General features: G+C 36.8%; 1 protein-coding gene across 1 annotated transcript in view; it reads left to right on the top strand.

Moving 5' to 3' along the window:
* LOC149835970 (histone-binding protein MSI1-like) overlaps positions 1-24,179 on the top strand; it is a 93,228-nt gene that overhangs the window by 41,065 nt on the left and 27,984 nt on the right. The window contains exon 3 of the mRNA XM_090008882.1: positions 15,388-15,540. Within this exon, the coding sequence (XP_089865008.1) occupies positions 15,388-15,540 (153 nt within the window). The remainder of the gene's footprint in view (positions 1-15,387; positions 15,541-24,179) is intronic.

Raw genomic sequence — 24,179 nt, 5'->3', positions numbered from 1 at the left:
CAAGGGGTGGAGTGGGTTAATAAGTTGTTATAGATTCAGATCCACAGTAAAATGGATCCGGCACTGTAGGTTATCGGGTTCGGACCCAGACCCGTTTTGAGTTTTATTAAAACTCGAGTTTCAGAATCGTGCTTACTCAAGAAGTGGAAATGGAAAATCGGGGGAGGGGACGGGTTACAGGAGGTAACCGACTCTCCTGGTCCATCGGAGATGGGGGATCGCCACGATAAAAGGGGGGAACGTAGAGGAGGCTGGGCCCTCACGTTTCTCTCCTCTCAAATTCCTTCTCTCGTCTCTCGCCTCTCATCCCTCTTCTCTTGACGATTTCAGAGTCGGTAGCAAGTAGCATAGTGTTGGGGGGGGGGGGTACCTGAGCTCGGTCGTCAGCCTCGTTCTTCTTCATCCATCGCTGGAAAAGAAAAGGTAGGATTCTGCTATGATATTATAGGGTATCGATTGATTCAAGGTGAGGTCGGGTCGGCAAAGGGACACTTGAGTGTTGTCCATATTTCAGGGTTTATTTTTACCCTGCTTGCCGGAACCGGAAAAACCATTCCAAGGGCTGGAGATTTCCGGCAAGGGTCGCGATGGCCATGAGAACAAAAAAAAATGGGGTTGGGATTCTGAGCGAAGGATTTCTAAAACAATCCAACCCGGGCTATGGCTGGCCAAGCCCTAAATCTTTAAATCTGAACAGTGGGGGTCGTTTGTTTTACTGATTTGATTCATTCTCTGGAAAACATTGATTTTCTTGATCGTATATGCTTTTAATCAGATGGGTTTTCAGATTTGTTTCCTTCTCTTAAGCTTAATGGGTTCTTGATAGATTGATTTCTTTTAACCTATTGCGTTGGATTCTAAATCATATGTGAAGCAGGGTGTCTTGAATCTGTCGGCTGATGATTTATATTCAATCAGGACAGCCTAACATAGATTCCTTTAATTTCTTGAAATAACATGGGTTCTTGATGCCTGCGTCGGATTCCAGATTGACTAAAATCTGTATATGCTGTATCAGATTTCATTTTTGTTTTATAAGACAGATTTTCGTGGGTTGTTGTAGATTGTGATTTCTCTTTTGAAAAAATTGTATTATGAAAGGGAAACAATAGTAAACATACTTTCATTGAGGGACTATGTCTTGCTTGAACAGTCTTACGTATCTTATACTGGGTGATCCATACAACATATCTCACATTATAAATAACATGTTAAAAACTGTATATCATCTCCCACTACATGCAAGGTTATATTTAGGAGCGTTGTCAATGGTATATTCCTCTTTGTGCATGAATTGTCCTGTTTCTTTTAAACCATATCGATGCATTTTTCTGACTAACTGCAATCTATATTGGACGATTGTCAGTTAATAATGGTTTAACACAAATTTCAGGATAGCTGATTGGTTTTTTTTTGTGAAAAGATATCTAGTTGTGACAATTTGGTTAGTACAATATGTGGGAGTATGTGATAATTTTATTAACAGAGCAGCTGAGTTATATTTAACAGATAGATACCTATGATGAGTATTCATGTTTAGTATATTGTGAACAATAAACATAACATGTGACAAAGGAAAGTTTGAGACTCAATGTTTGAGTGTGTGTGTATTACTAAGAATGGGGTTTAATGCTATGACAGTGATTGAAAGTTGTAGAAATGTTATAAAATTCGGGAAAATAACTAAATTAATGAAACCCAATTACTCAGTTGAGACCAGAGTTACCGAAAACGCCTATAGAATAGGGGAAGCGTGCTTCCCCGGGACGCGCTTCGGAAGCACGAAACGCAGCGCTTCCGAAATGCGAGGGGAAGCACAGGTTCAATTGAGGAAGCACGTCCCCCTTTAAAGGGAAGCACATACCTCTTTAAAGGGGTACGCGTACCCCTTTAAAGGGGTACACTATTGTGGAAAGGTCAAATTTGCCCTTAAATTTTTTTTACACATGAATATATTTTTTACTGAGGATAAAATGGGTATTTTACAAAACCCGTGAAAAAATAAAATCGAAAGGGGCTTAGGGTTTTGTTTTTTCACGCGTATCTTCCGACTCCTCCCTCTCTCTCTCTCTCTCTCTCGAGTTTTCGGCGAGCTCCGAGTTTCGGCGACCTCAAAAAATTCCGGTGGCCTCCACCGACTTCCGACGATGAAGATGTTCAGGACCTTCAGGTACGCTATCTTCTCTTACCCCTCTCTCTCACGCTCTGTCACTCTCTCTATCTCGAATCTGGATCTGCCGGGTCCTTGGTGAAAAGGGGACGACAAGAAGCAAGGGTTTGTAACTTGGGTTGGAGGGGTTGATGGCGGTTGGGTTCTGCCAGCTGCGAGCCCGAGGGAGAGGAGGACCTCTGTCTGACCACCTTTGCATGACAAGTGGCTTGGGCTTGGGGGGGTGGCTCGACAGAGACACACAAAGAGGGAGAAGGTTGGGGGAGGAGGCTCCAATAGGGAGCACCACCGACAGTGGCTTAGCTAGGATTCATGTGAGGGGGGGGGGGCAAATAGGGGTGTAGCAAGAAAAAAAATTTGGTGTGATAGGGGTTCGGGGTCAGCGTCCTCGTTTTTTTTTTTGAGATAAAATAAAAAATGGCTACAATTATTAATAAAAATCTATTTCATATGGACAAATCAAACTATTTGTTGCAGTCAGGGCTGAGCTACAAAAATGGATAAAAATTCTATTTCATATGGAATCAGAGCTGGGCTAGGACTGAGCTTTTAATTATTTTTTTTTAAACTGGACCGGGAGGCTCATATTTTGCTTTGATGAAGAGTTTTCGAGTGATATAGGGCTGGTGTCATACCTGTGTGGTGTGAGGTTCAGCTCGTGAGTAGAGGTTTGATTCCTTCATTCTCTCTAGAAAGTACATTTAGGGAACAGGGGATTGTTAGAGACTATTTGTTTCATTTTCCTGTTGTAATAACATGATGGTCTTTATCTTTTGTGTTATCAATATGATGATCATTTATATTCTTATTTGAGTTCCATGAATGAACAATATATTGGTTGAGAAACATTTCACATTTTGTGGTTTAACTGAGTTTATTTGGTCGTCTTTTTTAGGAATAAGGGTTAATGCAATATTTTTTTATCATTCTTGTAGGTTTTAACTTTTAAGTCATTTTGACGATTGCGTGAATCCTGATTCCTAATCAGATTGACTGGATCACTTTTATTATTCTTTTACTTTTGGATATATATGGATTATTGATTTATTGTTTTCAATTTCAAAGTCAATGAAAAACATGTTTTGCCTCCACAAGTTGTCTTATGGTTTCATTGTGGTGTTTGATCTTGCAGATTTCTATTCTCTCCTTGATCTCTTGAAGTGACTTTGCTTTATGTGAATTCTGAGCTTACATGTTGATCAAGTGAACCAAGCATGATAAAAGAAACAAAACAAATGAGATACTTATAAGTATCCTATAATATATAAAAAATATATTATAGGAAAATTCTTGAATTCATATTATGAAAACATATTATACAAAATGTATACCAAGCATGATTGAGCTTATCATCCCTATTAAGTATGAATTCTTTGATATACCGAGCGTGGGCACACCCAGGCTCGACTCATTTACTCTATCAGAAGAGTGGGGCAACTAGTATGCTGAAGCTAGTTGTTTAAAATTTTAAATAAATATCATTATTGCTAGTAACAGTCGGCCAATATGAATTTTGTCTTTCTTCGTTGTTATGTTATCTTTCTTTAGCATTTTTTCATAAATGCAAACTTTTGAAAGAACTTCCTTTTTTTTAAAAATTTTGTCTGCTTTATCATAGTATATTATAGAATTATAGATCTTTCACCTCCTTAAATGATGTTTATTTATTTGTTTTAGTAATTGGTAAATTATGAGTAATGATTTGTGTTCTTCACTCTCCGTCATTTACTGTTAATAATAGTTTTTTTAAAGTGTTTTATGCTGATTCTTATACTTTTATGATGCAAATATATTTGCATATTCTTTGCTTCATTAATGACCATCTCAAGCTATGATCACGATAATGACGATGACGATTCTTTGTACAATTTGGAGCATGAATCATCTAGTGGTGTTGGGAAGGGCAAGAAGAGGTCTTCTGCTTGTCCATATCAGTTTGAGGACAGAAACGAAAATTGTTTTGATGAAGAAGATGAAGAAGAATATAACTTGGATGGCTACTATTCTGAAGATGATCAAGATGATGAACCACCTAGCATGCATAAAACAACAGTGCTATGGCGCCATGTATTGAAACAAAAGAAGAGTGGGCAAGGAAAACAAGGTGGAACCCAAGTTTTTATGTGCAGGCACTGCAAAATTATTTATCATGGGTCATATACTCGAGTTTTTGCACATCTCATGAGATCCCAAAAGGGACAAAGTATGAGATTGCCTTTTGCCCTGTAGTTGCAAAAAATGCAGAATTGGCAAAAAAATTAAGTGGCAAGTTCGTCGAGTGGAGGTTTCATCAAGTGCATTTGAGTTGAGGAGATTAAGAATTGATACTCCGAAGAAGCTTATTAGTATGACTACGTCATCTAGTGGAAGCCGAAAAACAGTTGATATTCGTGATACCTTTAAAAAGGTAGAAAAAGATGATGTAGATCACAAAATTATCAGATTTTTGTGTGCAAATGACATACCTTTCAATGTGCTTCGATCACCATATTGGAAAGATATGATATCTGCAGTTAGTAAAGTGCCCGGATATAAACCCCCATCATATGAAAAAGCGCGAACAACGTTGCTTGACAGTGAGAAAGAGTGTGTTCACAGGGAGTTAAATGAATTTCGAGAAAAGTTTGAGGAGTTTGGAGTTTCCATTGTCTCCGACGATTGGACAAATATCAAGAACAAACACTTGATAAATATACTTGCCTAAAACTGTTTTGACTCGATGTTCTTATATGCAAACAATTTTTCTAATGTACAACAATCAGCTGCAAACATTGCTGAGTTTTTGAAGACGGGATTTAAACTTGTGGGGCCTTCTAATGTAGTGCAAGTGATTACAGACAATGCAACAAATTGCAAGTTAGCAGGTGAAGAATTAAAACAAACGTACAAGTGTATTTTTTGGTCACCTTGTGTTGTGCACACACTTAATTTGATCTTCAAGGATTTGACACATGAGTTTCATTGGTTGAGAGAAACATATTTGCAGAGTAAAGAAATTGTGAAGTATATCACAAATCATTCAAAAGCACTAGCAATCTTTAGAAGCAATGAAAAATTAGAATTAATAAAGATTGTAAAAATAAGGTTTGCTTCACATTATACTACTTTGAAACGCTTGCTTGATATGAGGGAGAGCTTAAGGCTCACAGTAATTTCAGATAGATGGAGCGATTGAAAGCAATTATGCACGGTTGAAACTATGAAAAAAGGGCTGTTACAATAGAAACAACTATTCTTGATGAAGAATATTGGGATTTTGTACGTTTAGCATTATTGATTACAAAACCCATCTATAAGATGATTAAATTTTGTGATCAGGAAGGCCCTATAATTGGTGAAGTGTATGAAGGCATGAACAACATGTTGGGGGAAATCAAAGACAATCTAAAAAGACAACCAGATTTATATGAAAAGATTCATAAGATTGTCTCAAATAGATGAGATAGAATGAATGCGCCTCTCCATAGTCTAGCCCACATGCTTACTCCAAAATATTACGAGTCGAAGTATCTCAAAATCCCAGCAGCAGGAGGGGTCAAACGAGTTTCTCCTGGTAAAAATTTTATTCTATCTATTTAATAAAGTTTAAATTTTAATGATTTAATTATTCTATTATTTATTTTGCATTTTTTTGTTATAGTTACTAAACAATTTTTTTTGCAAAAAAAGATAATGATATCTTAGACAGTGCAATGATCGCGCTTGAAGTCATATTTTCTGGAAATGAAGAATTATCTACACTTTATAGGTCACAACTTGTGACTTTTGCATCAAGAAGTGAAAGATTTAGCCGAAATGCAGCAATAATAGATGCACTGAATCCTACAATGTCAGTGCTTAATTGGTGGCGTTTTTATGGTGGTGATACACCTGAGTTGAGAGCATTAGCCATTAAGGTTTTATCTCAACCTATTAGCACATCTTCTCCAAAAAGAGTGGAGCATCTATAATTACATTCACAATGTTAAAAGAAATAGGCTCAATGAAGATCGTGCTGATACCTTAGTGTATATTCATTCCAATCTTCGATTGATTGACAAGTATAATTAATCTGTGTTGTACTTTTATTTTGGTATTTTTTTTCTCTTTTTCTATCATTGATTGTTTATTAGCATTCATATTTTATATTATTGTTATAAAAGGTGCAACAATCGCTATAAAGAAGAGCCTAGTCGAAAATGAGATATCAATCCAGAACTTTCTATTGTAGAAGAAAATACGTTGAGATTAGAGGATATGCGATTGAGAGATTTGGATGATAGTGCACAACAATCAAACACTATTTCTAAATGCAAACATAAAGATACACAACCAAGAGCTCCATTATCTCCAATAATTATACGTACAAATGAAGTTGAAGAGGATACAAATCAATCCATCAGAGCTAGTAGAACTGCAGATATACAAGAGCGACCATCAGTTCCTCATGGTCGGATTGATCGTTTCTTTAACCGGAGACCTAGGCAAGGTATGCTGATATTGTGGTTTTTATATTTTAAATTATAGTTTTTGAACATTTTAATTTTTTAACGTATTCATTATAGGAAATGTAGGAAGGAACAAAAGACATGGTCGTGGAGGACAAGAAGCACGTGATGATGCAGACCATTCGTGATCTATTGCTGACTTGAAGGGGAAGAGAAAGATGACAGATTAATGAACTCTTGAATTATTAATTTTTTTATGATGTAGTTGGAGTAGTCCAACATAAAAACTTTTATTTTACTTTTTTGTTAAGGTCTTGTAATCTTTTTTTGGTATTCTTTTATTTTAAATCTTGCATAATGAAGTGAAGTAGTGGATTATGTTAATTTTGAGTTTAGAGTTTAGAACTTTGTAGCTTATAATTTACAATTTATAAATTTATAACTTAAAAATTTAACCATATCTCTATGTAATCTTTGAGTTTATTGATTTCTCATTTTCTATGTTACAGAGATGACAAGATTTACAACATCAAATAACAAGTCATTTGATTCTTTCGTTGAAAAATGTACGTTTTTAATCAAATTTATTTGTTTTCTTAATGCATTATTTAGTGTTTGCATGCATTTGTTAAATGGTTGCAACAAGAATGCGAATTTTGATATTCTTTTAATGTATAATTTCTTAAATGCTTGACAGTTGCAATATATTGCATTTGTTAGATAATTACAACTTATATTATTTATTGTCTATATACATGTTTTATTTTGTCAATGATGACATAAATCTTAGTTTTTGATAAAATAAAAATATATAATTACATTTCGCTTCCCTTTCTATTCTTATTCGCTTTCCTTTCGCTTCTCACTCGAATCGTATGTCGCTTCCTTCTTCGCTTTTTAGGTCGCTTCCGGTTCGCTCCCTAGGTCGCTTCCGAGACGCTTCCTAGGTCACTTCCGAGACGCTTCCTAGGTCGCTTCCGAGACGCTTCCTGGCTCGCTCTTAAGTCGTCCCGCGCTTCCCGCTTCCTAAAATTTTAGAAGTGCCTCGCTTCCCACTTCCGCTTCCTCGACTGACAACTCTGGTTGAGACCTACCTTGGAGAGGGTGGGTGGTACAAGACTTCGAGGACTTGCGTTTGGTGTCGCGCGTGATGCGGCTCGTGGGTCCCTGTCTTCGGAGTTAGGGATCAGGACTACCTATGTGTCCTAGGTAGTAGTCTCATGTCTTCTGCAGAAGTTAGGGATGTATCCTGTTTTGAGTTGAGCCCTTGGGAGATTCTCTCGGCTATTGGTCGCTCCCTTGAGGATTCAGTCTCAGGTAGAATGTTCGGGTTAATAAAATACCTGAAATAATATACCCCCGAACGTTCTCTTCTGAGATGGTCACCTGTGCCCGTGTGTACCCACAAGATAAGATAATTAAACATCATTTAGAAGAGTTAGGAGTCACAACCAGTGGAGACACTAGAGAGATATATGTAAGTTGTATTTCAGATGCTTTATATTATCAACTTGTAAATTAGTAAAATTCTTAACTTTGTGGATACGAGGTAATTAAAGTGCTATCTGAAAGCGTAAATGTTATTACATTGACTGTGACATACCTCACCTGCTTATTAATGTTGCATATTTGTTATTGTTAAATAACTGCTCACCTGCATATTAATGTGGCATAATTGTTATTGTTATATAACTAATCACCTGCTCATGTAAATGAATTTAGATCTTTCTTACACAGTGCTTACCTGTCTTGATATACACTAAAGCTCAACCATGACGCTCATACCACACACTCGATTCATGATATACTTGCACTATCAATACAGAATTCCTGCTTAGACGTGGTAGTCTAATTCCTATTTTTTTTAACATTCTCAGGTCATGAGTAGTCACCACAAGTGGTTACAGGAGAGGTTTCGATATCTGTTTGATCTACTGGTTCCCTGATCAACTTGTAACTGATATGTCATCATGGGTTCGTTCTTTGTAAATGTACTTTTGTAAAGTTTCATGAACTCAAGTGGAATAAAGGATGTGTAGATTGTTTGAAGATATTTTTACCTGTATCGCTCCATTCACTTAACCATGAGTTATTAAATGATTCCGCTGTATATATAAAAAAAATCCCGGTGTTTCCGGGTTAAGTTTTTGAGGCGTTACAGGCTACATGGCTGAGGCATCTTTTGACTGAGATCGGAGAATCTATTATGCCCACCAATCTCCTTTGCGATAATCAATGTGCCATACAAATTGCTTTCAATCCCATTCATCACAGTCGTACCAACCATATAGAGATTGATCAACACTTCATTCGGCAAAAGATCGAAGATAGAGAAGTTGAGCCAGCTTATGTTCCCACAGCTGATCAAGTGGCGGATTTGTTTACTAAGGGAGTTACCAACGTCCACTTTTGGTTTTTGAAGAACAAGTTGTCTATGGTATGAAACCATGCACAACTTGAGGGAGACTATTAAGAATGTATATGTACATACGGGTCCAGATTTGGACCCTCAGACCCGATCCGATCAGTGTATTATATATATATATATCAAAGAATAGGCCACGATTCTTATTGATTAAGAATCGTGCTTCTCGTGGTTGCCTTCTCTCTTCTCTTCCTCACAACAGTGATACAGAAGACCAAGATTACAGGTGCGTGATTTCTTAGAGTTGGCAACATTCATACTTAGTAACTATTAAACTAAGTAATTATGATTCTAGCCAAATTAAAATCTAATCGAGCCTGTAATTCAAAGTAAACTATGGTGATGATTTGGGAACACTCCTTATGCCTTGAGGAGTAAACAAAGGTCATGATTGGTGTTGGCACATGATTGGCCAAGCCTGGTGCGTGAGGGTTCCATGAGGGCCCTCGAGTTTATAAAGAGACTACATAAGTAAATTGAAATGTAATAATTGCTGGCTGGCTGATTTAAAGGTACCGGGGCATCAGTGCTTGGCAATTTAAAGGTACCGAAGCACTTTGAGTAATAACCATAACACTGATGAGAAACTTAAATTTAAATTCTGTGGCCTGACTGGTTTAAAGGTACCAGAGCTTGTGTGCTTGACTGGTTTAAAGGTACCGGGGCACTCTAAGTGGGTTTGTGTAATCAATATGAAAAAGAGGGGATATGTATATACTTTGGTAAAATGGCTAAGATTGAGAACCTACTACTATGGTAGTAGGAGGTAGTTGGGGAAATACCCCTGTACTTCAGAAAATTTAATTAAATAAAAAGATTAACCCACTCAGATTCGGGTTTACCTTGGAGAGAGTAGGTGGTACAAAACTCCGGGGACATGTGTTTAATTGTTTCGAGCCAAAATGACTCGTTGGTCCCCAGTCCTCGGAGTTGCGGGAGACCCAGACTACCGATGTGTCTTAGGTGATAGCACACAGTTATGATGAAGTTACTTCTTCCATCTTTTGGTCATGTGAAAATGTGCTGGACAACATCATTGATCTAGAAGAAGTGCATGACATTGAAGTCGGTGTAAACGAGAAAAGTGATTAACACATGCTGGCAGAAAGTTTTTCTTTCTATAGGTATATTCAAGAAAGAATAAGCAAGTATTTGTGCTTCCTAGCTCAGAGCAGCAAGAGCATGTGCAGAGAATAGAAGTTGAAGATCTTTCAGTTGAAGGCATTCCTGTAAATTTCTTGTGAGTTTTCAACTTTTTGAATATTTTTCGAGCAAAATCTTGGAAAAATATAAAAAATCAAATAATTTCTCAAGAAATCTAAAAATAAAAATAAAAAATAAAAAATATAAATAAAAATAAACTAATTACACAATTAAATTTAACATGAAAAAAACATATAAAATCTATTTTCAATTCCACTAACCATATCTAGGAAGTATTAAACATAAAATAATAACATCACATCAAATATGTAGGAAGTATCAACTAAATCAAAAAACAAAAAACATTATATATGTAAGTATCAACTAAACCATCATACATCATGTAATGACCCAAAACTGACCTTCGAACATTTTGCGATTTTTTTTAAAAACAAATAAATAATTTTAAAACATTGCGAAAATATATCCTAGGGACCCGGGGCACATTATAGATTTAATGTACACAACCCAACATATCCCACAAATAGAATAAATCAAACCATGAATTTAAATTGAATTGGATTTAATAGAATAACCCCCATTTAGGGTTCAACAAGTTTTCCAAAGCAATAAACTCTCAACTCTATCAGAATCCGGTCCACTAAAAACATAACCCTTGATCCTTCCAGCAAACTGGTCCCTCCGTCACTGTGCCTTAGGACCTGAAAAAAGGTTTTTAAAAATGAGGTAAAAATTGAAATTCTTGTATGAGATCCTCTCGAAATCTAACAGTAAGGAAGATAACATAAATCAAATCAAACATAAGTTTATGAGGCTCAAGCAAACATTACATATTCCGAAAAAGCTTGCAATATAAACCGTTTAATTCAAACAACCAATAATCTCATGCTAAATTAACCATTTAGGGATGCATGAATCAATTCAACATGCATGAATGCCTTTTTAACTTTAATTATAAAGTATTGCTTTTGGATGCATGTCTCTACTTAAATGCGAAACATTTAAATTCTCTCTTGTATAAAACCCACAGATACTCAAAACGGGTCAAATTTCTGAATTTTAAGTCAGTTTCCAGTGGTATCTTAACACAATTTGTATTTCATTAACTGGGTCTGACATATGTCCCTCGACCGACGTCAGTAATCAACGTCATCAATCGCAACATTAGGAATCAACACCTAAAGCAGGGACGACAAATAAATCAACATCCATTGATGTCACTTTTTCGGTATATCGATAACTGCAGCTGAGTCTAACAACACCATCCTTAGGCAAAGCGACGAGAGTTTCCTATAATCGTAGCTGAGAACACAAACCACACGTCGGGTTTTTGAGAAAAACAATGCACATGGCGTTTAGTATCCTCACGGTCTCTCATGACCACCATCCGAGGTTCCCACCCTTTTAGAGAGCCATCAAGGAAGAACAAATTATTACACTGTTTGGTTTTTTTTATCATTCTTAATCAATTAAGGGTTTTTTACACAAGAACAATTATGTAAATCAATATGCATTAACAAGCTCGGGCCTTTATCCTGTCAATTTCAACAGTGTAATTAATTTAAAGCAATATAGAACAGTTTTGAAATGCATTTAAAACTTGTTATTTCATGAGCAAAGTATGCACCTGGCTTCCAAAGGCCCATTAGTAGTTCACATATAACCACTACACAATTTAATAAAATTTAAATGACATTGCAAATTTCGGTGAATATAAATCACACGTAGATATACAATTTGTATTCATTGAACACAAAATAAATGCATACTCATAGCAAATAAATGAATGCACATTGAACCAAGCAAATCGGTTTTACTATGCCAAATGGAAATCCAAAACTTTTATAACTATTCTAATTCAACATCTGTTAACTTTAGATTAGACTAACTATCCAAAACAGATAAGTTTTAACACTTTCTAATAGAAATCAGATTTTTAGGCTTGATTTCAATAAAAATTCAGATTTCAATTCAATTTCCAAACCAGATTTTTATCATAAAGTTTGTAGCTTAATTGCTTAAGTTCAAGAAAAAAATCAGATTTAATGAGTATTATAAATCACCTTATGTTTACAAATCCAAAGCCCCATGTTGTTTAGTTAAATTCAGATTTCGTTAAACCTTTATTTCAGTAAAGCACTTCTAATCCACACGGTTGGAATAGATTCGACTGAGACATGCATATAATTCTTTTACTCAGTCTAAAACCAAACACTGATTCGGGTTGGGCAGATCCTTGGAATCAGCCCAAAGACCCAAACATTGGAATTTAGAAAATCTACTAGTCAAGGTAAATCAGATTTTAAACTAATACTAGGCATTAAAATCTGTACAAGAATCGTGTATTAAAATACCCGTCAACGCATGGGAAGAATAATCAGAGTATACACATGGGAAAAATAAGCACACAAAAACCAATATGTTTATGATCTGATCAACGTCAGACTGATTTCATGCTGATCAAAACCAAGAACGCAGGAAAATTTCCCAGATTTTACACTACAAGATGGTCATGCTTAACTAAGATCATAAAAACGTGTAAAAAAAAAGAAAGAAATTCTGTTCAGAGATACACATTAAACTGAACCAGAACATGCAATAATCCAAGGAAAAATCGCATTCCAATGGCTCTCGATCTCATCCATAAACCTAACATGAATTCAGTCTAGGAAACATGCAGATCAAAAAATATATATATATATATATATATATATATGCTCAATACATTTAATCCCAAACAAAATTAATCTTGATCATAACCCACATGAATTTGACTTCTGGGCAAATTCTTTGGGTTTAGATCATGAACCCAGTAGGAACCAAACTTAAACAAGGAGATATGTATATATTTTTGGGGCCTAACTTCACCTATAAAAATTACCCAATCAGGCCAAAACTAAGCAACATACATAATAAAATCAAGCCTAACAGCAGCCTAAAACAACATACATGTGGCTGGATAGATTGTTTTAGTCACAGTGTTTTTTTTTTTTGGGTTAAAAACCTGTTGTGAAACCCAAACCCATACAGGCTGCACTTTCCCTAGCCTGCTGAAACCAAAACCCTACCAAGATGGGTTTGATTTCAGTTTTAGCTTCTTAACCCCATGTAGTTAGACCTATGCTTAGCACCTCATCAGTTGGAATAAGAGAAGAACCCGTACCTTTTTGATGCGAACAACAAAGAGAGGAGAAGGAGATGTTGAAGAAGGTTAACACGCTGCAGCCTCTTCCCTTGCTCAATGCTCTCTCTCTCTCTCTATATATATATATCGGTCGATTCAAGCCTCTCTCTCTCTTTCTCAAAGTCGTGATTGAGAGAGAGAGGCTCATGCCTACTTATAACCAAAATAGGACACCTATTGATGGGACGTCCTTTTTAGAAGTTATTCTATTTCCTTAAGGAAATAAAAATCCTTTCTAACAAAACTCTAATTAAATAAAATATATATAATATCTATCTATATTATATATTATCTATTGTTAATATATAATTTTTTTAAAAGCTTATTTATCCATACACATGGATCATGTGTCTCGATCAGCGAGCCCAGGATCCATATCGGGATCCAATTAACATCAGCCACTAATATATATATATATATATTATATTATATCACAAAAATATATTTATTTAATAAAAATTATATTTATTAAATTTATAACTAGGCAAAAATTTGCAAGATATTACACATGAAATATTTATTGCAAATTGTATATATTGTTCGGTTCAGAAAAGTATTAAGTCTTTGGTTTAGCCACATTAGAAGAAATCTATTTTTAAGGAAGTGGAGGTTTTTGAGCAAAACATGGAGATGGTTTTGCTTCCATCTAAGAACATATTAGTGAGGTTCAGTTGAATGTATATCTTAAAAGTTGGTTGATGACATAAAACAAAGGCAGATTGTTAGTGAAAAGATAAAAACCTATGAACCGGACTAGTAGATACTATCTCAACCAGAGTTATCAGAAGCGCCTAGGTAAAAGGGGAAGCGCGAAACGTCGCGCTTCTGAAGCGTGCGGGGAAGCACCACTTTCCCTTTAATGGGAAACACACTTCCCTTTAATGGGAAGGGCACTTCCCATCACGCTTGCCCAAAATTTTTCAATTTTTTTGTATTTTTTATTTTTGATTTTTGATTTTTATTTTTTTCGCTTTCCCCTTGCTTCCTAGGTCGCTTCCCGTTCGCTTCCGAGACGATTCCCGACTCGCTCCTAAGTGGTCCCACGCTTCCCGCTTCCTAAAAGTTTGAAAGTGTCTCGCTTCCCGCTCCCTCAACTGGCAACCATGATCTCAACCGCTCAGTAGAGTTCTATTAGAGTTCATTGCCTAGCAGGACACAAGTCTTTGCACCGTATCAACTTACTGTAAATTAAGGTTAGGCAATGGGTCAGGCAGCCTATGGGCTATGAGCAAACTAAAAGGCTTTTATTGGCATTTCAGTATTGAAGGGCAAGACAGTAAACTTACAATGTACAAGATGGATTCTGTCAGTTACTGTTAACCAGGTTGTTGTTAATATATACAATGTTGGGTTTGTATTTCTTCTGTGTTGATCATAATATTGATGATTATACACAAATAGATCAACAAGAGATTGATACATATTAAAATTGCTAGAAATCATAAAACTGCCACTATTCCAATTTGACATTGTAATAATCACCGTCACGATAGTAAGGATATGGGGCTTTAATATTTATCTGCTATGTTAGAGGCTATTATTTCGGTCTCATATAATATCTTTCTCCTTATATCAACTAAGTTTCTTAGCCTTTGATCATCCCATCTTTTGAGAGAAATGTCAGTCAAGCATTTCGTGTATAAGTTAGGAATGCAGGCTGCTTCTATGAACTATAGCATGCTAGATTACTTGTTGCAAAATGATTATGGTGCCTCTAGAAGGACGTTACTTGCTTTCAACAAGAGCTTGTATTTCTCATAAAAGGACTTAATGGTAGTAGCTATTTTGCCATTTTAAGGTCAATTAATTCATCACTAAAAAACTGAAACATCCCCTGATTGGGTTCCAGTCCTTTAATCATGGTCATGAATGCTTTGTAACTGGTCGGGGTCCGCCTAATCCCAGCTTGCCAATCCAAAAAAAAAATCTGAAACATCCATTCTTGTTATTGTATTTTGACACAAGATGATTATTTCATGTCATACTTGAGCAACATTTCCTGAGTTACAAATTTCAGGCTCATGAGGGGGATGTTGGTGATGTTTCATGGAGTTGCCGGCATGAGTCTTTATTTGGCTCAGTTGGAGATGATCATCAATTGCTTATATGGGATCTGCGAGCTTGCAAGTCAAATCAGCCACAACATGCAATTGAAGCTCATCAGGCTGAGGTGTGAAACTCTGGAATGCATCCACAGTAAATATTTTGATCTTATGCTGGTGCTTATTTTCTTACACAGAAGCTTTGGCAGTGTTGTTTTCCTTCTTTAATTCTTAACTTGGACTTAAAATCTGAATATTTCTGTGTCAAGGTCTTAACTCCTTTTTCAATTGTAAGTAGTGCTAATTGATCAAATTCATTTGTTCTTCCTTTTTAGCTAATGAATATGTATCCACATTCTATGGAGGAGAATACAAAGTCACTCTATAAGCACAAATATTACCACCACTTGTTGAAAAGCAACAAAAATGAGCCATGAATGTACAGTCTAATTCTTTTCCATTAGAGGTGATACTAGCACATTCAGGTTCAGATGAGGCAGCTGATTCACTATCTACAACTTTGACAAGTTGTGTATTATCAGCCATATTAAGCTCATGTTTGCTTTACTGGTTATCCATCATGTGCACTTTCAAGGCTAAAACATCACTTTAGAGGAGGGACCTGTAATGAAACAAGTGTACAAATACGATGCCACAAAGTGACTACAAAGGTGCACACACACAAGAATATAAACATCTAATGGGCCAAATACAAAGAGCCACTAAGGGTCCAACACACAAACTCTCAAAAGAGAGCAAGAGCACAAGTAAAATAATAAAAGATTTATTGCAATATGCTTTACAACAAGCATAGATAATACAAGAGAGGGAGTGCCTTTATATAGGCAGTCCCATGCATGAAGGGGCTGGCCCAACTATCTATTGGGTCAGCCCCAACGGCTAGATTTCTAGCTGTTGGGGCTGGTCCAACAGCTAGTTGGACCAGCTCCCAATCAGTTGTCGGCTGCAGGTGCAGCTGTCAGAATCAAAAGAAAAATAAAAAACAAAAAAACTGAAAATAGCAAACTCGCCAGTCCCTAGTGGACTGACTCCCATTACAACATGAAATGACTGAAATACCCTTGATGGGTATTTCAGTATATATATATATATATATATATATATATATATATATATATATATTAACAGGACCTGCCTTTGGATCTCTAATTGAATCTTTTTGATATCCCTCATTATGCTGTTTTTTTGCTTATAGATCTGGTATTTCTGTCATGGTATACATGATTATTTGTAATGAAATATGCGGAAATAAATACAATGCCCTATAATGGACATTCACAAGCAAAGGCAAAGAACAAGTCCACAATGGGCATACACAAAACCAATAACGGCTTGCAAGAGAGAAAAATCTTATAAAGCAAGAAGGGCTTGTAAAAGCCACACCTTTACAAAGGGGTTTACCTCACTATTTATAAACAAAAGGAGTGAGAGAGAGAGAGAGTGAGAAAAGATCAGAGTGAGAGGGCATTGGGAGGCCCAACAGGGACTCAGATGTAACATATGACAATGCTATGGTTCCTCTTAAATATTCATCACGAACATAGTGACAGTCCATCTCAATGTGTTAAGTACGCTCATGGAAGGTGTGATTGCTCGCGATATAAATTGCGTTTTTATTATCACAACACATCTTCGAAGGTGTAGAGATGATGATACCCATATCATTGAGGAGACTCCTAAGCCATACAAGCTCCATGGTTGTAGTAGCCATTGCACAATATTCAACTTTCGTTGAGGACAATGATACTTTGTGCTGCTTCTTGCATCTCCGGGAAATCATAGTCACCTAAAAATACACAAAAATCAGTAGTTGCGACTCTATCATTGGGATTTCCTCCCCAATCAACATCTATATATGCAATTAAATCAAGTGATGAAGAAGATGAAAGAAAAACTCCCTTAGTTATAGTATTTTTAATATATCTGATGATTCTTAAGACTGCACTCATGTGCACGATTGTAGGTGCTTGTTGAAATTGACTGACTGAGTGAATTGCATGAGCTATGTCTGGCCGAGTGATAGATAAGTACGTCAGAGACCCAACAAGTTGACGGTAGGGAGTGAGATCTTCAAGAAGAATTTCATCTTCCAACCTTAACTTTGCATTGATAACTTTAGGGGTTTTTGTCTTCTTGTCATCTGTGATGCCAGACTTTAAACAAATGTCAGCTGCAAGTTTCATTTGAGAGAGAATGTACCCTCGTGGAGAGTATGCTACTTCAATACCTAAAAAGTATCTTAAGAAACCAAGATTAGACATGTCAAAATTTTCTTTTAAAACTTTCTTAATATCATTAATTCCCTGCTCATCACTTCCAACGATGATCCTATCATCAACATAAAGCAGGAGAATAACAACTGAAGTCGAGCAGTGTCAGTATATCAAGAATGAAAATTCAAACTTGTCATTACATTACTAAATTTATCATGTCAAGCCTTTGGAGCTTGTTTTAATCCATACAATACTTTGCTAAGTTTAAGAATTTTATCATTACTAATACATACTCCCGGTGGAGGATCCATATAGACTTCTTCATTTAGTTCACCATTTAAGAATGCATTCTTAACGTCTAATTGATAGATAGACCATTTTTTAACTGAAGCAACAACAATAAAAATCTTAACACTGGTCATTTTAGCTACGGGAGCGAAAGTTTCCTCATAGTCAATACCGTATTCTTGTGCGTACCCTTTTTGCTACAGGTCGAGCTTTGTAGCGTTCTAATGACCCATCACTCTTAGTTTTGACTTTATAGACCCATCTACATCCAATAGATTTCTTCCCAGTGGGCAATGCTGTTATTTCTCAAGTTTTTGCCTTTTCAAGGGCACTAAGTTCTAATTTCATGGCTTCGACCCACTGGGGGATATTTTTGGCTTCATTATAGTGAGGTGGTTCATGAAAAGAGTGTAACGCAATTAGACATGATCTATAGTTTGGTGATAGAGACTCATAGGAGACAAACCTATTTGGAGGGTTGGAGACTCGACTGGATCTTCTCAAAGAGGTTTCTTCTATATTAGAACCTTGGGAATATTTTTCTAAAGCATTCATGGGAACTTGTTGACCACGCCGAACATATGTTTGAATTTGTCTATTATAAATGACATCATTTTCATTTTCGTTTTCAACATTGTTAAGAGGAATATCCTCTTGGTTATTTAACAAATTTTCATTAGAAATCTCCTCTTCTTGAGAAGTCACTTCTTCTTGAGGAAGAAAATCAAACAAGAAATCATATTCGTTTTCATCAATATCTTTAGTTTTCTCAAAACCATTTTCATTTTCCAAGAAGGTTACATCTTTAGAAACATACAATTTGTTGCTTTTAGGATCGAAGCATCTAAATCCTTTTTTATTTTCTCCATATCCTAAGAATACACATTCAATAGCCTTAGGCGATAACTTATCTCTTTTATGTGAAAGAACAAAGCATTTGCATCCAAAGATTCTTAATCTATTAAAATCGGGTGTTATTTTAAATAATTTTTCATATGGAGATGTATTTTCTAAGGATTATGAAATCATTCTATTTATTAAGTAGGTTGATGTTAGAGCGGCTTCGGCCCAATAGCTTTTTGGAATTTCTTTAGAAATAAGAAGTATCCTAGTTGTTTCCATAATGTGCCTATGTTTTCTTTCGGCTAAACCATTTTGTTGAGGAGTTCCAGGACATGATTTTTGATGGCAAATTCTATTTGTTTCTAAATAGTTTTGAAATTCATTGGATAAGTACTCTCCACCCGAATCAGATATTAGTATAGAGATATTACTTAAAATTTGATTTTTGACAATCATATGAAATTTCTTAAAAAAAGTGAAGACATCGGATTTTAAGCTAAGAAACTAAATCCATACATACTTAGTAAAGTCATCAATGAAAGTAACATAATAGGAGTATCCTCCTTTTGATATAACGGGTGAAGGGCCCTAAACATCTGAATGAACTAACTAAAAAGGCATTTTAGACACAGGTTCTATTTGGAAAAGGGGTAGATTTCATCTTTCCGAAAATACAATTCTTGCAAACAAAATGTTTCTCATTACAAACTTTCTTTCCAAAAAAAGAAGAGTACATTTTTGAGAAACTTGGATGTCCAAGTCTTTGTTGCCAAGTTTCAATATTCTTTTCTTGAACATAGTTACAAAAAGAGTTTGTAGGGAGATTCAAGTTGCTCATGTAATAGAGATCTCTCCTCCTATGGCCTTGCCCAATCTGCTTCCCAGACCGAAGATCCTGTATAGCGCATCCCTTAGTTGAGAAAGAGATTTCACATCCATGATCACATATTTGAGAAACAGAAAAACAATTTAAATTAAGTTGAGGTACTACCCTCACATTTGGTACGAGATTTTTTTTTGAAAAACTTAAGGTTCCAAAACTTTTAACTTGCGAAGACGTGCCATCGACAGTTGAAACCTATGTCATAGGGACTCGGCAAAACAGATGCCGCACCCACGTCGACGCGACGCGACGCGGGATCGCGTGCGGGTGCGGCATCGGGTGCGGTCAACACGACCCTGGGTGTGGTCAACGCACCCAGGGTCATTTTTGTCCACAATTTTGGGCGAAAAAAAAAAAAATTTCCCCCCGATGAAAAGGAGGAGGATTAGGGCAATTTTTTTTTTGCCCTAATCTCTCCTCCCTCTCCCCCTGAGCCCGAGCTCTCCCATCGCCGCCCCAGCTCCGTCGCCCCCAGCTCCGCCTCCCAGGCTCCTCCTCTCCTTTCGCAGGTATGTCTCTCACTCTCTTCTTGGGTCGGCTGGGGAGGGGCCGAGCACCCCCCCCCCCCCCCCTCTCGGTCTCTTGTTGGGTCGGCAGGGGAGGGGCTGAGCCTCCCCTGCTCCCTCGTTTTTCGGCACAGGAGGGGCCGAGCCCCTCCCCCATCTACTTCCTTTTGTATGCGGAAGGACTCAGGAGAAGATGCTAGCAGCAACAAGGATCAGCAGGAGCAAGAAGAGCCATCGTATTTGTTGGAGGAGGAGGGAAGAAGGTAGCCATGTTCTTCCTTCCCATGGAGGAAGAGGAAGCCAGCAGAAGAGGGCAAAACGCCAATTCAGAGAACTAAAATGCCCTAATCATGGTAGCACTGTTTGTTGTTCTCTATAAATAAATCAATAATAAATACACCATAAATAATTGCTGGTCCCATCAAGTTGACTTGACCAGCGAGAATACAGTATACTGACACCTCTCTTACCCTCCGTCAGTGTGAACCCTACCAACTGATACATCCTTTCGTCTTTTTTGTCCGTCCTTTATTTTTTTTATACGAAGAGAAACCTCGCTGAAGAAAGGAAAACTCCGAGTGAAAACTAAAATACGAGAACCAAAATATGAGAACCGGAAATATGGGCATTTTCGACATTTGTTTTGCAAATCCAACCATATGTTAACGTGCTTGGCATGATGAATTTGCTTGGAATCAACCATAGGATCGTGGGTATTTTTGATAAAAAATATTGAATATTTAATATGAACCATTGATTTTAAAGCCTTGAAAAATCGCAATATTCCTTCTAATGATGCATTTGATGATGAAGAAGAAAATTATTAGCATCCATTACTTCATCAGGATATACTTTGGTATGTAATTTAGTTCTTTTATGCAATACTTATTTGATTGATTTTTAGGTCGATTTATGTAATTGCTTTACTTATTTGATTGATAATTTGATATTTAGGTTGATATACTGCATGCATGATGAATCATATTATGAGTTTATGACAATGTTTACTGTTAAATGTTAAACTGTTAAAACTTCAAAATTATATATATATATATATATATATATATAATTTTTTTTTACATTTTTTGCCCCTGCCGCACCCCCACACCCGGGTTTTTTGGAAGTGTCGAATCCCCGCACCCGCACCCGCTCCCGCACCTGCACCCATGTGACATAGGTTGAAACATAAGAGGTTTTTGAGTTAGAACATAAGTCGGATAACTCATTCTCATGAGGTGTCATATGAAATGAAGCTCCAGAATCAAATATCCAAGAGGACATACCTGGAGTAGATGAAGATGATGGGGCAACCGCGGCACCCGATGTTGATGGAGCTTTGAGAAGAAGGTGGAGTGCCTCAGATAGTTGAGCTAAAGAAAAGGAATCTTTTGCTTTTGTTGAATCTTCTCTCCTTGGAGTGATTTCTTCAATTGAAGCAACTCTTGGCTTGGGGGCTTCATTTATCTTTGGACAATTGGGCCTTATGTGTCCCGGTTCTTGACAATGATGGCATATGGCTTTCTTATAATTGTCATAGCCATTTTGCCTCCCAAAATGAGGAGGCTTGTAAGTCTTCACATGATTTTCGGGTTTGGAGACGGCTAAGACTTCATCTCCTCCTTTACCATACCAAGACGAGTTTCTTCTTGGCATATTTCGGAAACCGCATCTTCTAGGGGAAGAGGCTTAGATCTATGGAGTAGAGAAGATCTAACTTGCTCATACTCAGGTCTAAGCCCATGCAAAAATTGGAAAAAGTGTTCTTTTTCCATTTGTTGTCTTCTAAGTTCAACGTCCTCACTATCTACCCCAGTGTTGTGAGAGGCGTACGCCTCAGAGACGAAGCACATGCTCAAGGTACTGAGGCGTTGCAGTGCAGTGTTTACCACTTTGTGCTTTTTGTAACATTCAGATTATCCGTGCATCATCCATATTTTCCTGTTAAAGCAAATATTTTTGGGATATGCACTTGCTGATGTACGAATAAGATGAAATAGCATAACATGGAGGAAAATTCACGAGCTAGCTGATTTATGTATTGCATCTGTTCTTACAACCAACAATCCTGTGAGTTCAGTTTAATTTTCCAGCTATTTTCTTTACACTTTGTAGTGTACTGTGATTGTGAAATTGGTGTGACCTTTTTTATTGGCAGCAAACCATATTTTAAGAATTCTGCCATAACCTTTGCTGTTTGAATGATTTTAACTGTATTTTGAAATTATACACCTTGTTGCATTGACAATTTGTTTCAGAACCATGCAGTATCATGGATCTGTTGTAGTATTGGATGGGTGTCCGCAAGTATCACTTATTGTGAATGCCATCTTTCTGTTATAGAACGCTTTTTTCCTTGTATATCGTTTTTCTTTTCTCCTCACATGCTCTGCTTGTGCTTGTAATCATCTTTCTTGAGGTTTGGATGAGTTATCTAGATACAACCTTAACAGTTCGTGTCCTATAATAGAAGGCCACCCTGCATGTTGGCGTAATGTTTCTTATCATCTCAATGTTTTCATTGAACCATCAGACAGGGAATAGATAATTCGAACTGATTCTCTGTTGGGACTCTGATCAGAGCACTGCATCAGAGCCATAAGTAATCTGGATGATGAGAAACCCCAGAAAGGACAACCAATTACTCATGAATGGAGTGGTGCCTAGAAATGAGAGTCTGATTAATATGTTATTGTTGGAAGTCGATAAGATTGAAAAAGCTGGACTTAACAAAAAAATATTGCCAACTTAATCTTCTTGCCAAATGACCTTATAGATCGCCAATCGAGCTCGCGGAGCTATTGACGCCACACATGCCAAGTGTTTGATGGTATGTGTGAGAGGACAGTGGTCTTGAAGCTTATTTTATTATTTTGATCATGAAGCTTACGCTCCAACGCCTCGAGGCTTACGCCTGGCTTCATAACATGCTCAATGCCTCGCTTTGCCTCATCGCATTTAACAACCTTGATCTACCCATTTGGGTTCTAGGAGGGATAGCTCATCCCATAAGGGACTAAGAGAGCTAAAATAGTCACAGACACTCATATCCCCTTGTTTAATGGTGCAATTTTTTTTTGAAGAAAAAATTGTCTAGCGAGGTCTTTTTGTGTGTACATACCTTTCATGAAGAACCGTGTCTCGCTAGTTTTACAAAATTTGGCAATGTTCGCACAAATTTTTAGCTCCACGTTGTTCATAAACCATGCAAAATTTTTTGCGTGCTTACTCTCCTAATCTTCACTCAAGAATTGGTGATCTTCAATGACTTTAATTCTAGTTCTTCCTTCTAAAGCTTTTTCTTGGCCTCCCTCCATTTTGGTGAGTTGAAGTTGCGGTTCCGGAATGGTGCCCATTACATAACCCCAAAGTTTTTTGCCTTTAAGGTTGTTCTACATAGCGGACGCCCATACCAAGTAATTGATACCATTTAGTTTGAAGGAGAGGTCGATCTTTTGTTCACCTTCCATGGTGAGATAGAAATAGGAGAAACTAGACAAGAGAGTTAACCTTCAAGAAGACACAAGAAAAAAAACCAAACAAAGAACAAGAGCACAACCGGCTCTGATACCATGTAATGAAATATGCGGAAATGAATATAATGTCCTATAATGGACATTCACAAGCAAAGACAAAGAACAAGTCCACAATGGACATACACAAAACCAATAATGGCTTGCAAGAGAGAAAAATCTTATAAAGCAAGAAGGGCTTGTAAAAGCCACACCTTTACAAAGGGGTTTACCCCACTATTTATAAACAAAAGGAGTGAGAAAAGATGAGAGTGAGAGGGCATTGAGAGGCCCAACAGGGAGTCGTTGGGCCCCCCAATGTCACATGCATTAAATGCATGTTTACAAAAGAACAAAAAATAAAAAGAGAAAAATAAAAGAAAAGGAAAAAGAAATAAAAAATAAAAAAAAGACTAACATGCCCCTAATGGGCAGAATTACAGAAATACCCTCAGTTGGGTATGATGGAGTATATATATATATATATTTATATGTATATATATA

The sequence above is a fragment of the Nuphar pumila genome, chromosome 6, assembly GCF_984573655.1.
Source record: "Nuphar pumila chromosome 6, dmNupPumi1.hap1.1, whole genome shotgun sequence".
NCBI classification, from domain to species: Eukaryota; Viridiplantae; Streptophyta; class Magnoliopsida; order Nymphaeales; family Nymphaeaceae; genus Nuphar; species Nuphar pumila.
This window is presented reverse-complemented; position numbering and strand designations above follow the sequence as displayed.